At 40.4% G+C, this 13,979-nt stretch overlaps 1 protein-coding gene across 16 annotated transcripts in view; it reads right to left on the reverse strand.

Moving 5' to 3' along the window:
- Positions 1 to 13,979, reverse strand: part of TSPOAP1 (TSPO associated protein 1) — a 97,305-nt gene that overhangs the window by 38,785 nt on the left and 44,541 nt on the right. For 13 of the 16 annotated variants that reach the window (XM_072138015.1, XM_072138019.1, XM_072138021.1 and 10 more), the window contains 3 exons: positions 11,831 to 11,959; positions 11,570 to 11,746; positions 8,399 to 8,644 (listed from right to left, as the gene is read on the reverse strand). The exons of the other annotated variants lie outside the window; for them this stretch is intronic. In XM_072138015.1, coding sequence (XP_071994116.1) covers positions 8,399 to 8,644; positions 11,570 to 11,746; positions 11,831 to 11,959 — 552 coding nt within the window. The remainder of the gene's footprint in view (positions 1 to 8,398; positions 8,645 to 11,569; positions 11,747 to 11,830; positions 11,960 to 13,979) is intronic. 16 annotated transcript variants of the gene reach the window in all.

Genomic DNA, 13,979 nt, shown 5'->3' on the forward strand with positions numbered 1-13,979 from the left:
TAAATAATCACTTAATAATAGTAAAGTTAGTGAAGCGGATATGGAGATGTGATACATGGAGCATAGTCGCGTTACATTTAGACGCAAAAATGACAACATACAGAATTATTCCTAGTTTGGTATTCGCCTAGTTCATGTGTAGATCCTTATTCTATGCAGCATGCAGATACCATACGGCTACTTATACCCATTTGTTCTACTTAACAGCTCATCTATGCTATTACTGTAAATTTTGACTTTATGCTATTCTTTTTATTGCATATCCTCAAAAGGATATAAAGTAAACTGAGTTTGGCTTCAACATATTCAGAAAAGATTCCAGACTCTGAAAAAATGTAAAGGTAAAGGTAATGTTGAGGCCAGGTTAGGGAATCAATAGCTAGCTGAAGTAGGCAGATTATATGGTAATGCTTGTAGAATGAAAGTCAAAATGAATTCAGAAAGCGGAGGTATCCAGTTTGCCTTGTCTTCTATGACACCGCATTGTTTTGCATTTTATATCGATTAAAAAAAAAAAAAACCTGAAAAAAATATTCAGTTTTTCAAAATATTTAAAACATGCTGCAAAACAAACCGATAACAAATGTCTGAAAGGATTGTCATCTTACTACCACTGCACAGGAGAGGCGCTGCTGTCCCAACTATCCAGAAGGACTCTGCTACTAGAGGGGGAGAATTTGCAGAGAAGTAATAGTGTGTGGGGTAGGATTTGAGGTATTTCAGAATTGTCTAGAGAGCATACAGCAGCATGCAGGAGAGGCGGCGGGGTGACTTCTGCTCACCCCTCCCTCTCCATAGAAATGCACAGCGTATGTACCAGGAAAGATAGAGCATGCGGTTTCTCTAGCATGCGGTACAATATGGTGCCACACATGTGTAACCTATTGCCATCTATGGGGAGGTATATCCGGCCACAAACTTGCAGCCGGACATATGTCCCCACAAGGACTGTGTGAAAGCATTAGATGTATGAGATTTCTAATAATGGTAGAGAGAGGCTGAACAATTATATCTTCATCCATACTAGTTTTCATCAATAATGACAGCTCTCTCTACTGGAGGCCCATAACATTTGCCTCTTATTATTAGACACTATGCCTTCAACATCGGTGATGACATTATATGCTATTCCAACATAACAGATTTTAAGTATATTCCTATCTCAAGTATGATAATCACAGGAGGCATGCAGGTCCTGGAAACCTGCTAACCCAATCTCATGATAGAGGAAAAAAAAAGTCTTCTCCACTTGATTGCACTCTATACAGTCTATCCAGTGTCTAGAAGATAACCAGTGAATATAGCATACATATCTGAGAAACCCGTCACATTGACCATGGCGTCTAGTCTGCAAGCAGTATGTTGTTGCTTGTAAAGAAAAAAAAAAAAAAAAACAAGTACTCACCTGCACTCCTGGTCTCCTACACTACCGTCCTTCGGAGCTGTGCCCCTGTTTGTTTTACCGGGGCAGGAACACTTGACTCAGACACCTTCCACCAACCTGGCATGCCCACCCGTCCCAGCACCTGATGCAAAGTCAGACAACCCCTTTAACTGCTCTCACACCAGTAGAAGAAGCCACACTGGTTGCAAATAGGCAGGAATACTACCTGACCTAAATTAATATTTCCATGCATGATGAATCTGCATATGACACAAAAACACTGTTCATGCGCATGGAATGGTTCAAAGCCGAGACAATCCACTGGACCGCAAAGTCCAGAATAAATAGAGATTTTTTTTTGCTACCATTATCATACTATCATGATTAATATTAGCGGTTTCCTTTAAGGCCTCCTTCATGAACGTGGGCACTTTGCGGGTTACAAACAGGGCTAGGTGGTCCCTCATTAGCGGGCCTTTTGACATCAGTGGGTAAGTGCCGCTCACACTGCAGGTGTTACTAGAAAATGAATGACTGGGCCGCAAAGATCAAAGATGGGCAGGAATAGGACCTGCTCTATAATTTGTGGCATGGGCAATCAGCCGACCCACGGCACATGGCATGCACCAATCATGGACATGAGAACATAGAAAATAATGGGCCTTGTTTTAGTCTGTTGTATTGCATTTCAAGTAAACGCCAAGTAAACGCCATGCAGGAATGCAGCCTAAAGCAGTTGTCTCACCACATATAAACACTTTATAATTTAAAACCCTTTATAAACAAATAGTTTGTCAGGGGAAGTAGCAACCAGGCTGACAACTTCCATGCAACAGCCTCGTATAGATATCTAATATATGCAAGATACATGCAATATCAATACACTTTATTACTGAGGAAAAAAAAACCACATTGGAAATCACCAAAAGACTCCACAATACTAAATACTGCACATTGTATGCACAGTCTTGGGTACTTTTTAAGGTCTAACTATCCTACCCAAACTTTTACAAGTCTGGAAAAGAAATAGGGGACTTTATAATGAGGATATGACTAATGCAGAAATGACCAACACCATTTTTATATTTTGTCTCCAAAAGGTTGATAAAAATATATAGTTCAACTAGACCCTCATTAGTTTGTACATCCAGTGACCTTAAGCCAGAATGTATTTTTAGTTACTCTAATAAAAATGTTGCACAATTGTCATTTAATCCCCATCTGTTTATCATTTCCAAATTTTTGAAGAATTTTGTTGCAGCTCAGGTTGCGGAAGACACAAATGCGTCCATATTCCCATTACTTGTGAATTACATTTGAAATCTTGATGGGGGTTATTTCTATTTTACCATCAATAGTAAATATGATTATCATCCTCCATCTGCAGGGCCACGATTTCTGCTTGGAAGCGGCCAGATTTTTTTTAGATCTCAGTGTTATGATTATCCACACTTCTCTACTTGTGTGAAAACCCTATACGCTATAGAATAGCTACAATAACCTGAGACATTCCTACCTGACAATCTGCTGCGTCTTGTTGGATGCCGGCAATCCAAGCAAGAAGTAGAGTTATGTCCTACCTGCTCCGGCAGCCCAATCCTCACTGCTACCACAGCAACCAAAGGGATTAAGAGGATCAGACCACTGTGCAGGCAGGGGAGAAGGGCACGTAAGAGACGACAGAGGGTCAGGAACATAAAGATAGCCCTACATATAACACGAGCTCTACTCCTCCAATACCACATATGCAGGCCTCTTATGTAAGACGACATCCATAGCCTATTTTTATATGTATTTCCTGATAACATCTGTTGTGCTTCCATGTGTAGTGGAACTAGCTTAAATCCCTAAAGGCTGTCCTTAGCAGGTGTCATGACTGACAGCATACAAAATCCTCTTCTGTACTACACAGCATCTCCAGAGCAAGACAGGCTCCCCTTAAGTATGGCACGTTAAAGGCACTGGGAATATATTCTATTATGTGTACAGCTATGGCTTCATATAAGGAAAAGAAAACTGCACTGAACAAGTACAGGAAGATGAACCCGGCTTTGTCATCAGGATTTCTCCTTCATAAGGGATCCAACCAAGTCACATTTGTCATTACTTCATAAGAATAACTCAGTGCATAATTCTTCTCATTACCAGGACAAGTGCATGCTTGAAACAGTGGTACTGAAAAGCAGTAAAAGAGTAAAGACCATTCTAAATTAAAAACTGCATACTAGAAAGAAAAGCCCTTGAATGGCCGATTTCCGAAATTATATTGGAAACTATATGGAGGCTATGGGTTTTCCATTATGTCTTTCTATTTTACAGTCTGTACCATTTTTGGCTTCATAAAAGAACAGAAGCATAAAAAAAAGTTATGAGGGGCATAACCACACCGGTAGCTGCTGCTATGGGGCCCGCAGTGTCAAGAGGCCCCATCATCCGACCTGACACAAAGTGTTTGTAAAATAATATTAATATATTATTTTGTATATATTATTGTACAGCATATGTAGATAAGATACACAGTATGTGATGTATATATGCTGTATATGTGTGTGCATTTGTGATGTGTATATGCTGTATGTGTATTTGGTATATGGTGTGTATATATGCTGTATGTGAGTGCATATGTGATGTGGAAATGTGTGTAAGGCTAAATTCACCCTGCCGTGAGCCCGCCGAACCGTAGTACCGCGGGCACACGGCAGCGCGGGGAGAGGAGGAAGAGGTGAGCGCAGCTCACCCCCGCCCCTCTCCATAGGAATTAATGGCGCACGGCGCCGTAATACGGGGAAAGATAGGACATGTCCTATCTTTCCCCGGGCTACGGAGCGGTACGGTGCCGCACCATACCCCTCCCGTACAGGGCCGTGAGCCCATAGAAGTGTATATACGTCCCCCATGCTGTCGTGTGAATGTAGCCTAAGAGTGTATAAATCTGTGTGTATGAGTGAAGAACTCTATGTTTATGTATATAGGTATACATCTATATGTGTATATATGAGTGTCTTATTTAGAAGTCTGCTATGGTGCCCTGCCTCTCCTAGTTACACCCCTGCTTCTGCATATCTAGCTCTTATGGGGAACAGAGAGTGAACTGAACCTCCAGTTACCTTTAGTGTTTAATGGAAACCATTACAGTGGATGTCATAGTAATATATAATGTGGGAATCCCTCCCCCCCCTGTAATCATTATTACAGTCCGGTGCTGATGTCCAGTCCTCTGCATTGTGGTCAAATCTGTAAAACAGGAGATCACAGGGTCCACGATTTTTGGATCAACCACAGTCCCTTTTTTTATAGCAGTTTTTATATAAATAATCAGTAAATGTGGGGGAGGAGACTTCTGATGCTCTTCATGAGAACCATGCTTCAGCTCTCAAAACAATCAGTCATTATAATAAGTGAGAAAAATTAGAACTGAATTCTAACACAAAAACAAGTCACTGCCTTCAGAAAATATTTTCCAAAAATCAGTTTTCCTGGGTGGGAAATTAAAGAACATTTTAAGTGCTCATTTGTTCTCTTTTCTGCAGCTTGCAGTTACAGTCAGATAAAATGTAATAAGACACACAAAGAAAACCCTCCAGAGGGGACACTGAGTGCATTAACCAAGTATTGTGAATTTATTAAAATCCATTATTGCACTCAATTGTAAAAGACTGTACACAGATCAGATCTCAATGGACTTGACTGGCACACCCTCCTTTTCTCATAAATCCAGGATTTAATGCTCCAGGACAAATCTTATGCAGTAAAATGGCCCAGAACCCCTTCACAGTGTTAGTCTAAGACAGTGGTTCTCAACCTTTCTAATGCTGTGACCCCGCAATACAGTTCATCATGCTATGGTGACCCCAAACCATGCAACTTGCAGTAAAAACACAGTAAAATTTCGGCTACGATGGCTTTAGGCGACCCCCGGTTTTGGTCGTTCGACCCCCGCTGGGGTCCCGACCCACAGGTTGAGAACCACTGGTCTAAGACAAAGAAACATACGCTGCTCCTCAGCACCTGCACAACACTACATTTGCTTAGATAAGCAGTCCACAAGCATTGTGTGAAGAAGAGGGCATTAGGGGCATAAAGGGGGCATTATAAGAATGGGATGGGGTATTTTACCTTTAGTTAAATGAAGCACAAATGCTAATGGGAGGGGGGGGGGTCACCAGAGCCCCGCCCATCTTCAAAGTAATTATACACCCCCTGAAGCCTATGTGGCACCCCTTCCCTGCTCCCCCTCCTCCTGCCTGTGAGAAAACTTGTGTCAGCACATACTATGTGATGCCTTGAGTTTGGGGAGCACTGAGGAAGCAGCCAGGTTGGTGTGTACTAGAGACCCCCGGAGGGGAGGGGCTTCATTTAAAATAATCATAAAAAGTGACATTTTAACTAAAGTACAGGAGCAAAGCTTATAGATGTATTCACCCTGCAGGGAACTACCCACCAAGCATCAATAAAAGTGACACCTGGCCTTCACATTTAATTTAATTCATCGGTTTCATTCATTTGTTTTTTTTGTGCAATCCTGCAGAGGTGATCATACCCTCGGAAAGCTGTCCTTCATCTCTAACAGACCAGAGGACTACCTTTATTGGACATTCTCTTTATACAGGTACATTTTTAAAAATAACATCCTACTGTAGAAGTGTATGTATGTGGCAGATGAATGTCCAAATGACCATACCTATAACCGATTGGTAGATTTCCATCAAGGCAAAATATAGCATTGCCTTTTGCCGAATACTGCATTTATGCTCCTTTCTGGCCTCCTTTTACTTCTGGTAGCAAATACTAGAATCCCTTATTATTTCTCATGCAGTACTCTACAGTACTGAGACAAGAGAGGTGACAGACAGAAAGTGCTTTGAGTATTACTTTGCACAGAACTAGCTGTGCTGGAAGTGGCTTTACCTATCCAGGAACGCTCAGCTTACGTGGTGGAAAAGGATATACAATTTGTACACCAGGTGGCGCCGTGCTATATAAGGAATTGACAAAGATCTTCAATGGCTCTTTTACAAATTTTTCAGTTTCTACAAGTGTTTAATTGTGGGGCAAACCTTATACTTGTGGTAGTTTTTGCTGCTTGTGCTTCCTCTACTCAAGACTTGATCTTTAATTTTATATAAACAATACAATCATTACCCCATTTAGGGGAAAACATCCCTTCCCCACCAGTCCACCCTTCCTACCACCCAGTTCCGGCCCCTGATAGCCCTTCAAACATCTAAAATCCTAGGATGGGTATTGTCGCCGATCCCCAACTTATAAAACAATATTACCCATGCCCAAGCCCTTCAGCTTCCCTTCCAATCATACATAGTCATTCTTACCCTAATACTCGGGCACGTGTCATCTGGTCGGACTCCTAGACCTTGTTACTTTATTTTGTCTGGCCCATCCACATGCAATTGCCCCCCAATACCTTCGTTTTCTTTTTCCCGATATTTACTATAAACTCGCTCTTGTTTAATTGGGTATCCTAAGACTACAGGGGCTCCTCAGATTCTGCGCAACAAAGAAACTATGGTGATGGATTTGTTTACGACTCTTTTGGCTCCATCTGGTACTTATATGTGGAAACCGTTTTCGTATCCTGTGTTCTTCTTAAGAATAATAAAACAAAACCTAGAAATAAAATGGCTCAAAAGTGTTCAGTACACATGAAGTTTCCCCAGCTTCCCAATACATTGCACAGAATAGTAAATGGGACCTCTAGGATGTACAATATCTAATGCAAACTCATAGAGCTCGGTATATGGAAAAATTGTTGATTTTAGAAGGTGGAAAGTGAAAAAAAAATTGGAAATATGGTCAAGGTGGGGGGCTCAGAACGCCTTCTCATCATCATGCATCGGACATCAGCAGATCTGGATAGTGATGTCTCTGGATGCAGGACCATCAATTACAGTGAAGATGGGGGGTTTCTGAGGAAGAGAGAGCTTGACTTCATGGTTAAACTTTCTGCCTCCTTGACTTTATACAACCAGTTTACTTCTCATTTTAAAGTTGATTTTATGGATGAAACCACCACACTTGGTCATGAAATAAAGATAATCTGAAAGGTGTTCAGCTACTTGGCAACATACTGCTAGTGGTTTATTAGGTCAATTTCTGCTGACAGGTTCCCTTTAAAAACAAGGGTATAAGAAGCTTGAAGAAAAGTGTATTCTGCCAAATGGGACACACCCCAGTATGCCAGTGTGTTTGGTTTACAATCCTTCATCCTGGTGGTAGATTTTCTTAAAGTGTATAGAGGTCAGACAGTGTTGGTTTTTAACTTTTACTAGCTCTCAATCAGGGTACATCCATGATTAATACAAGAATAAGAACCAATAAAAGTCTGGAGACGAATAATGCTTGAAGAGATTTTTTTTTTTTTTTTTATCAGGGATTGCCAGAACACTTTCTTGTATTTTATGCCTACACGAACAAGCCAGTGACAAGGGAAGCACTCTATCTACAAAGCTGGATTGCGTGAAGTATTATTGCCAGTTACGTTTGGGACCTATAATTTATGATCTTTTAACACCATTGGGGTTACACCTGAGAGCAGATAAAGAGCAATGTTAAGTTGCACCAATATGCATAAGACCGCTGATAGGAGACCCAGATTTCACATCTGTTTAGATCCAGTTTTGTAATAGACTGTAACGGGTGCAGATTACACAATACCTACCTGTTCCATTCCACAACTCCAGTTGCTTTTTTTCTTTTTGCTAGTTGCTGCAACCATTAACTGATCTCAGAAATCCAGGGATGCACACAACTTAGGAAGGTGATTGTTGGACTTTTGTTTTTGTGACCAATAAAGGGCTATCGTAGACATGGAGTCCCCACATAGATATAGGCCCTAAAAAGGGAACTTCATTTCCAAACATAAAAAGTACTCAACAAAGATTTCAAATGTAGTTTCTACACCAGAACAGAAAACCCAAAAGGTTAATATTTGTAAGTAAGCCAAAAAGTATTCTGTAGGCGATACAGGGCAGAATAGTCTTGTAACTCTTTTCTCACCTGAAGAGTGTCCATTGATGTTGCCACTATGGAATTGTCTGGATCCCTCGTGGGTTGCTCTGAAGAATCCAGCCGAATACACATTGATTCAGCTGGTTTTGGAGAACTATGAGCCTCGGATCTTGACAAATTTAGGGATTCTTTCAAGTGTTTCATAGCGATTTGCCTCTGTAACCGCAGAACTTCCTTCTGAGACTCGTGTAACAGACGGTTAAAATCACTCAGCTTCAAGTAATTCGGAAAATCCTGCATAACGTACAACAAATAATTGTTAGTAAGTGGAACTAAGTGAACTGTCCCCTAATTTAGACCAAAAATTTCCTGGTACCTTGGCTAAGACTAAACGCATTAGATTCAACTTAAAACTACTCTAACAAAAAGTAGACTATAACTAGTTCAGACTTTATTTTCCATTTTTGGAAAACTACTTAACAGGTTTTAGGTTTATAATGACTGCATATGATTTTTTTCATCTTTGTGACTAAAGCTTAATCGTTTTTTCTTATATAAAACGCAAGGTTTTTTTTTTCAACTTTCTGTTTTTAATTTACACCGTGTGATAAAAGTTAAAGTATATTTTTTTTTTAAAAGAAAAATAAACACTTTCAAATTTTTTTTAATTTACATCGAGGACCATGCAGAGGCCGAGTTTCATGCATCAAACACAAATACAATGTCGAGCAAGGGACTGAGCAACATGATACATGATGCAAGGAATCCTTCTTCCCTGCAAAACATCATCGCTGAAGTGTAATCATGATTGGTTCATGATGATCAGAGTCCCGTCCCGACTCTGTTCACTCTGTGAAATTCAGCCAAGGCAATGCCTAGAGAAGTAGATTTTTTTGTTCAACGAGAAATGTAAATTCTTGTTCATGGAAAAATAAGACATCCCCTGAAAATAAGACCTAGTGCCTCTTTAGGAATAAAAATTAATATAAGACACTGTCTTATTTTTGGGAAAACAAGTTATAGAACAGAACATAGGGGCGATCCTCCAGCCTTTACAATTGACTCCTCTCAGCTCATTGTCATATGCATTTGGAGGAGTTTTTTCACAGATTAAATTTCACCTAAAAGTGCAGGATTTGTCACTATTACAACTTTTTTGAAGTAAATGAATCCAGAGTTCAAAGTACTTAGCTCTTTTTCGCAGCATTTTAACAAAATGTTTGCAGACATTGTGTCTTTTCATATTAAGTAACAAGAGTGCTGTCTTTTGGGGGGTGTTTTTGTAAGGACACTTTTTGGCTTTTTTTTTAAATTAAAGTTTGCTCTGGGTAAGGTGTTTTTCAACTCTCTACGGGGCTTCAAACGCCACAGGTAAAAATAAAATAACAAAAAAACTGCAATGTTGAAAAACATAAATGTGGCCATAAATGCCCCAATACCCCACACAGAGATCTTCAGAATAATTAGAAATTTTTTTCCTAGTAGTCATTGGCCATTAGGAATTTTCGGTGACTCCAATTGATTCTTCACTGTTGCAAAACACCTGAGGTTATAGACAAAATTGAAGTGGCATGTGAAAATGACATTCCCTGCTGCGCTGAGAGAGCAATGCCTAGCAACCAGCATCCCTAATGACAGGAACAAGTGCAGACTGATAAATGCTCTGGTATTCCTTAACCTTCTTCATCAAAAGGCTTACGCACAGATTACACAAGATTATGACTCCATTAGAGGCACACCGCCACCTGTGAACAAAAGTTAAAGGCTATATTCACATATTTATTATCCTTTTGCAGTTGCTTCTGTGTGGCATCCGGTTCTGACGGATCTTCAGACTACAGTCTATGAGTGGTTTGTAAAAATAGGCTCATACTAGGACACAATCCAGTTTTTAAAGGGGACAAATATCTAAACAAGTCATGTGTGCAGAAGATGAAAGACACTTTAGTAATGTGAATTCTGTGAAGATTCATGCTCATCTACTTGCTAAGTGACCACTCCAGTCGTCGATTTTAAAAATCTGAAAAGGACAGAAAACCGGCCTCATCAGTTCAGTATTGTAACTGTGTAGTTACACTCAGACTTTGTGGCAGCGCTGGAGCACCTTTACTGACTGGGATACATAGCAAGAGTGGAGAAAAGGAGCTCTCTAGTAGTGTAGACTTGCACTGTGTAAGCCTCAGAGAGCAGAATGAAGAGTATATTTGATAGACTCAAACATGATGTTATGCATGAACCTGCGAGATTAGTTTTGGGTTTTGCTGGAAGTATCATAGAAGTTAATGGAGCCAAGTACAGAGCTCAGACAGGAGTGGAGCAGAGGAACAAGCAATCAGCTGATTGCAAGGGGTCCAACAGCTAAGACCGACCATGATTATATATTTATCCCCTCGCCCAGTGGATAATGGGTAAATAGGATTAAAGACACAGCATCTTTAACATTATTAACTTCGTAAGACCTGAGATGATCAGTAAAATCAGTAGTATATGGTAGGATCAATCAGACAACATAGGGTTAAAGTACCCTGGGGGTTCTGAAAATTATTTTTAAAAAATATACATACACACAACAAATATATAATGTATAAATACCTAAAAATTCTAAATCACCCCCCACCTTTCCCTAGAACATGTTAGGCATCGCAAAATGTCAGATTTATAAAATTATAAATTTCATAAAAAGTGATCAAAAGGTTGTAAAGTCCTTAAAATGCTAGCATTAAAAATGTTATTCAATCTCGGAAAAAATTACATCTCAAACAAATCCGTATACCAAAGTATGAAACCGTTATTAGCCCGAGAAAATTGAAAAATTAAGATAATTTTTTTTGTACAGAAAATGTACATCTTTGTAAATGTATTAAAACACAATAACACTGGGATACATAATAAATTTAGTATCCCCTTGATTGTATCGACCCATAGAACTTAGGAGACATGTCATTTGGGGTGCACAGTGAAAGCAGTAAAAAACAAGCCCACAAGAAAATGGCGCAAGTGAGTTTTTTCAACAATTTCACTGCATTTGGAATTTTGCCCCTGCTTCCCAGTACATGCCAAGGCAAATTAAATACAGTCACTATAAAGTGCAATTTGTTACACAAAAAGCCCTCACACAGCTCTGTACATGGAAAAATGAAAAAAAGTATAGATTTTTGAAGGTGAAGAATGAAAAATGTAACCGCCAAAATTAAAAAAGGGCCTGGTCGTTACACTTACCTTTCCCCCTGAAAGTTTAGCTTGCAGCTCTTGACATTCTTGCTTTAATGTTTCGATCTGTTTGTCTTTTGCCAACAGAGCGCTAGCCTGGTCACTCATATCCTTGGCTCGTTGGCGTGCAAAGGCCTTCTTACACAGCTCCAAGCCTGCTCCTCGAAGGTGAATCGGAGTATTTACCTACAAGACAACAGCAGAGGGTCACAGCTATGGCTAATCTTTGAGACTGCTCCTCTTTGTTGCTCAGCAGAAGGGAATACGCACCATTTTCAGATTTGCTTCTTGGAGCTTTTGAGCTCTTTCTTCCAAACGTTTGGCTATAACTGCAAGTTCTGCGTTTTTTCTCTTTAGTCTTTTTACCTTCTCCTCAGTCTCTGGAAAGCAGCTTTTTCTCTGAGGAGATTAATTGAATTTGTTAGTTACAATGTAACTTAAACACAAATTTATTTTACCACCATGGGTCTTCCCCATTCACTGACCTCTCTGGTGCACTAGAATACTACACATACCGCCAACAACTTCTTAACTAGTCCACACTGCAGGGTGCAGTCAGGTTAAAATGTTTTAATCATATACTGAAGATAGACTTACTGGGGGAGACTTATCAGTAGTGTCTGAAAGCAGAATGGTTTAGTTGCCCAAGGCAACCAATCAGAGCGCAGATTTTATTTTCCCAAAACTGTTTTAAAAATTAAATCTGGGCTCTGACAGGTTTTCAAGGGCCACTAGAACAGTTTTACTTAAGAAACTTCTGATAAACCTTTATGAGCTGTCGCCAAGTGGAAACTAGTAACATCTTTAGAGCCCCCCCTTCAGCTATGAAATGCCCATTGTGCCAACAATAAGATCTAATAAGCCTTATTAAATAGATCACAGCAAAAGTTATTGCTCCATTCACTTCCAAAACTTTTGGGCCTATTGCAATGTGCTAGTTCCTGAGCCCACTGTAGGATTTTAGGCCAGTCTGACCTTGCTTTTGTCATAGACATGGCATCTATTGAACCTTCAATTGACTATAAAGAAGTCTGGATGTGATGTGCTGCTTTGTATTGCCGACACCTGACAGAGGAGCCTTTCGGAAGTCCCATAGCAATCGAAGGAGCAGAGGATGAAAACGACTCTCCGGTGACTTCTGAGGTAATCCAGCAATTCAAAGCAGCAGAGAGAGACTTGTGCCAACTAGATCTACACCCCCACAATCAGACATTTAACTACTTTGATGTGGATAAGGGATAAATGCCACATAAAATGACCCATAAAAAATATTCTTCATATTTTTAAGCATCATGAAAGGCGCGATTTGAATAAATGTTACAAAATAAGATAGATGTACCAACAAATTGTGCCATTAAATGTCTTGTCCAAAGTATTTGTTATCCTGTGGAAAAGGGGATATCTAGTCGACGGACAAGGGTCTGACTGCTGGGACCCCACCACAAGAACTGTACCAACAGCTCTTCAGAGAACGGGGATCCTGTTCTCACTAATGGGTGGAGCATTAGGGCTAGCATGCATCTTGCCGCGCCATTCAGTTGTATCAGAATGACAGCTAAACACAGGCCTTGGCCATCTCCGACTTACAGACAAAGAAGGGTGCAACAGGGTGCAAGCCCTTCCTACCACTTCACCTAGTGAGAATGGCAGCAGTCTGACCCTCACTGATTATTATATATATTGCTGTTGAGCTGCTTTACTGTGTAGGCAATGTTCACTCCTCTCTTTATCATACATGAGGTTAGTCACGCGAAGGGGAACTCTAAAGGAATACCAGCCTCCATTTACCACTCAAAATGTACTTGTATGCTTTATAAACTGTAGGCTTTAAAGAGAGCCTGTCACAAAAACACACTAGCGCCATACCCTCGGAACGCTGGAGCAAGCTCACAGTGGTCCGGCATATTCATGAGGGGGCGGTCTGAGGAGACGGTGACTGCCGCATGAAGTCTGACAGTCCCCGGCGGCCTATGGTGTGCTCCAGGGGAAAAGCAGCACCTCGGGCCGCTCCCTCATGAATTTGCCAGACCGATGTGAGCTTGGTCCGGCGTTCCGAGGGTATGGCGCTGCAGTGTTTGCTAGTTCTACTTGCTTCTGGTTTGTTGATCCAGCAAACAGGACAGTAACACCCAAACAACCCGTCGAATAAAAGTTTCTTTGTGCTTTATTTCAGGACCATAAACGAATTTACAATATTCCATGTATCAGCTTAAAAAAAATCACATCACAGCTAGTTATAGGAGTGTAACATTACTACATCTGGGGTAGCGCTAGGGGCTGCTTACCCTAGTGTGTGTTTTTTAGGATGACAGATCCTCTTTAGGTCTGCAGTAAATTATACATGTTAGAGGAATAGGTATGAATTTTGCACACACAAGATAACAAGTCATAGAAAAACCATTTTACATGTCATATAAAA

Source organism: Engystomops pustulosus, chromosome 2 (genome assembly GCF_040894005.1).
Source record: "Engystomops pustulosus chromosome 2, aEngPut4.maternal, whole genome shotgun sequence".
Classification (NCBI taxonomy): domain Eukaryota; kingdom Metazoa; phylum Chordata; class Amphibia; order Anura; family Leptodactylidae; genus Engystomops; species Engystomops pustulosus.